The sequence below is a fragment of the Notothenia coriiceps genome, unplaced genomic scaffold, assembly GCF_000735185.1.
Source record: "Notothenia coriiceps isolate Sejong01 unplaced genomic scaffold, NC01 NC01_scaffold00033602, whole genome shotgun sequence".
Lineage (NCBI taxonomy): Eukaryota > Metazoa > Chordata > Actinopteri > Perciformes > Nototheniidae > Notothenia > Notothenia coriiceps.
In genome coordinates, this window is record NW_011366303.1 from 1 (window position 1) to 4,331 (window position 4,331).

A 4,331-nucleotide genomic window follows, 5' to 3' on the forward strand; every position below is an offset into this window, starting at 1 on the left:
TGTTCACACTGCAGCGGCGCCGCCTCTTAGCTCCGGAATCCGGTTCACTTCCAGCTCCAAAAAATTGTCGGTCTAGAGGCAAGAGCTTCGGAGCTAAGAGGCGGCGTCACTTACGTCGTCGAGGCGTGCAGGAAACTAAACCCACCTCCCCTGAACATGGGTCGACTGAAGAGTCTCGTCATGCCTGCCTACAAGCAGTAGTGCTGAGCAAAGTGACTAGAAGGCAACCACACATTTATAAAAAGAAACACACTTTATAAAGTCAGGCAACACTAACCAGGCTTTGTGTGATTCTGTTTATTTGCACCTTACTTTGACCATCCGTTCGCTGTTATTGACCATTGTGGAGAGAGGCAGACGTTTTGTTTTGTATTATAGCAGCTATCGGATGGAATCAATACATGGGCTGCACAGGTTGTCGTGTCCGACTATCACAAGTAGAATCATAATGAAAAATACGCCGGTAAAATGTGCCTGTAGAAAACGGCTTATGCCACAATAGGATAGCAATAGCAAGTAGTCAGTTTACCTTCGGTTGCTATGCTAACATAACCCATTTTATACCAGAGACACTTTAATAACAGCGTTGTGATGCCAAACAGCGTCAATTCAGACCGACACACATACTTAAGGGGAATTGGGGATATGTATCAGCTGCTTGTGTGACAGTCAGACAGTGAATAATTTAGAGAGGCCGCTCTAAAGTATTAGCTAACCCGGAGCGGAGAATAAACTCCCGTGGAAGAGCAGCCAGCACTGCAGCGGTCGGTAAGTGCCGCTGAAACACATGAATAAACAATGAACCACGGCACTCTGGAGAAAAGTATAAGCTTGGAGAAGTCGTTATTTTATTTAATCTGACTTCGTATGATTAAAACCAACACGATCATCGACCCGACGCAGTCCCCCGTTGTTGTTGTTGTTGTTGTTGTGAGTGCCGTTGGGGAGCAAATCAGCGATGTAAACGGTGACGTCATGACGCAGCAGCGGCTGCACCAGTCGGGCTCTGGGCGGTGTGAACAGAGCGGGAGCACAGAAGGGAAACCGGAGCTGAACCAGAAAAGCTCTAGCTCGGAGCTAGAAAGGGAAAAGCGCTGGTGTGAAAGCCGCAAAAGACACACAAACAACACAACTCAATTATAAAATACAATAATAGTTAATATTCAGACTCATTATATGCAGATAAATTGAAAAAAGTAATCAGAAAATTGGAATGCTTTATTGTATTATAAATAATAATAAACGGAATATCTTCGGGATTATGGCGGATCAACAGAAAAGTCGTCAACATAGATTTTTTTCATCTCAAATTCAATGTGTTACTCTCGATTCAGATGCCATCGATGACCCGAACGTCAGCTACACCACGACGATTGTCGGGGGCGACGACTCCGGCTCGGAGCAGGTCCCGATGGATAACTCGGAGATGATTGGTCAGCAACACATTGCCTTGGTTACGCAGGAGGACGGAACACAGCAGCAGGTAACGGAATGCGATGACATCACAAACATTTTAAAATTCATGAAAGTTCCGGGGACTATTAAATCTGTCAATCAAAAAATGTATTAAGGCGGGAAAATATCTATAATAAAACAAGATATTTGTTAGTCACGACATGTTGACACATAACTATGTTCTCTCTCCTTAGGTCAGTATCTCTGATGCAGATCTACAAGCTATGGGTGGAACGATCACCATGGTGACCCAAGAAGGCACCACCATTACCATCCCGGCACACGAACTGACGACGCAAGGTGCTCACTCGGTTACCATGGTGACGACAGACGGCTCGGAGGAACAGGTAAATTAGTGCAAAAATATTGTTAGAATGGAAAAACAAAATGTTATAAATAATTATATATATTTGTTTTCTTTTTAATTATCTGAAATGAGCCAGACATGTTTACTTCTAAAAAACGTTACCAAAGACTTTCTGTTAGATATTCACCTCATGATGATTCACATTCACTGCTGGACCTCCATGATTGCTACAAATTGATTTTAATTCATTGATTTTTTTATTTTGTAACATGAATATGAAGTGCCTAACTCTCATGGGTTCACCAGACACCAATAAAACATTTGACACTGACATTTATTTTATTAGAGAATTACCGGTTATTTTACCACTTGATCAAAAACCAAGTAGTCTCCCCTTTTCTTTCAAGCTTTGCAAATAAAATCTTCAAAATAAAAAGTCATCCTCCTAAAGCACAACTCAAGTTATAGTCATCCAGCCAAATATATCATGGAGGACAAGTACAATGTACCTAGCTAATGTCCAAAAGACAACCTTAGTATCAATTTTACTTGCCTCAAAAAAGAAAACAAGAACATAACATTTGACTTCACATAACTTTCTACACGGTTGCTATTCTTTATGAGACAAACACATTAATTGTTATTTACACCATTAATCTACACCTAATTTGTCTTTCTACATAACAATCATTTTGCTAATCCTAATCTCCTCAATACAACAAAGTCACTTGCTCTAGAAAATAATTATAATAATCATAATAAAGCTTCATACAACACATGACGCTCAAAGTGCTTTACAAAATGACACATCACAAGTTAAAAACAAACAACAAGAAATTCCCCTCAGATTATTTGATTGTAAAATGCATGTTACAAATTGTTTAAATAGATTACCAGATGTGGTCATACAGCTGTTAGTTTCTAACCCAACACTAAAGCAGAGGATCGATTAGTGAACGTCTCTCTGTCGCCCTCAGGTGGCCATCATGACTCCGGACATGGCGGCGTTCCAGACGGTGGAGGAGTCGGGATACAGTCAGGAGCATGAAGACATTCATCCTGTCACGTTACTGGCCACCTCCAACGGCACTCACATCGCTGTGCAGGTTGGTAGAGCGACTCCATAGGAGGGAATGAATGGTGGGCTGAGTTCCAATCTGTGCCGGTTGGTAGAGCGACTCCGTAGGAGGGAATGAATGGTGGGCTGAGTTCCAATCTGTGGAGGTTGGTAGAGCGGCTCAGTAGGAGGGAATGAATGGTGGGGTGAGTTATAATCTGTATGGATAACAGACAACAGGAGCCAGTTCAACTCAAAGATACATCTATTATTTCCCTTTCACACCAACACGGTTCCAGGGCCGGTTCGGAGCTAGAGCCTGATAAGCACCGGTTCTTCCTGTTCACACCGCAGCGGAGCCGGCTCAGTCCCCCGAAAACCGGTTCTTACCAAGCTCGAAAAAATTGTCCGTCTAAAAGAAAGAACCGCATACGTCACGATTACGTCGGGGGCAGGGGCGGGATCAACCTCCTGAACAACAACAAAAAGCCCACGTTTTGTCCAGTTTTTACACAACGATAAAACTTAAACAGTCTATCGTCCTATTATTTCCATTTGGTTTCGACAAAGCAAAACCAAAACGAGCAGCGCTTCAATACAATCGGCCAATGTTGTTGTAGATGTGAGGGGTTCCGCGCGGCGGTTTGGCTTTATGAAGCAGGCACGTAAACAGTTACGTCAAGACGCAAGCGATGACACGATGACTCAGCACCACTCGGGCTCTCGGCGGTGTGAACAAAACGGGGGCTGAAAAGAAAAACTGGTTCCGAGTCAGATGAGCGCAAGATGAGCTAGAACGAGAGCTCCGTTGGGAGGCATGAGAGTTGGTAGCGATCCAATGTCCAACACCACAGCATGTGAAGCCAAATCAACTCATTTACAATGACTCTTCCAAAGGGGGCATTCAAAAAACATAACATTCAGGAACAAATACACGAAAGACCAACACAAAGGCAAGGTGAGTTTAATAAAAGAATAATAATAAAGCAAAGCAAATAACATCATAAAAATAATATTTATAAACGGCCATTATTGAGCCAGACGAATAAGATAAAAACAAGATAAAATGGAATAAGTGCAAGTATAGTATAAATATGTCAATAGATCTACTGTTATTCAATAGAGAGGCGAAGTCCCTCCCTTTCCGGGAGTAACACTTTTTTTTTGTGAAACCGCTCAATGAACTACATCTCCCGTCTCGCACCACACACCAAGACGGCCGTCACGTTGGCACATTTCACTTCTTTCTTTCAGAATGAGGCGGAAAGTATTAAAAGAGGTGAAAATCACTACAAGTGTGGGCATGTTGAGAGCTGTACATACACACAAGGGGAATTAGTCGGTTCCGTAAGAGCCAGCATGCGGACCGGGATTCTTATATTTCAACAGTTTTACGAAAAACTGTGACTTTTTTGACATGGAAATTATTTCTTAAGATTGACAAACATCATATGTGTAATTCGTGGCACAATTCAAACGGGATCGAAAGATAATCTCTCTCCCCATTGACTT

The 4,331-nt window shown here is 42.3% G+C and overlaps 1 protein-coding gene across 1 annotated transcript; it reads left to right on the top strand.

The window, feature by feature from the left end:
- Positions 1-1,261: 1,261 nt before the first annotated feature.
- On the top strand, positions 1,262-3,024 carry LOC104961671 (zinc finger protein 143-like). Its single transcript, XM_010790001.1, has 3 exons — positions 1,262-1,483; positions 1,650-1,802; positions 2,740-3,024. The coding sequence occupies exons 1-3, from the start codon at positions 1,262-1,264 to the stop codon at positions 2,887-2,889; spliced, it is 525 nt and encodes a 174-aa protein (XP_010788303.1). The 3' UTR covers positions 2,890-3,024.
- Positions 3,025-4,331: the final 1,307 nt, after the last annotated feature.

Excerpts from the sequence above, each read along its gene's own strand:
- LOC104961671 (XM_010790001.1), top strand. The coding sequence starts at position 1,262 with ATGGCGGATCAACAGAAAAGTCGTCAACATAGATTTTTTTCATCTCAA. Across the intron at positions 1,484-1,649 it reads AGGACGGAACACAGCAGCAG|GTCAGTATCTCTGATGCAGA; the intron begins GTAACGGAATGC and ends CTCTCTCCTTAG. Across the intron at positions 1,803-2,739 it reads CAGACGGCTCGGAGGAACAG|GTGGCCATCATGACTCCGGA; the intron begins GTAAATTAGTGC and ends TGTCGCCCTCAG.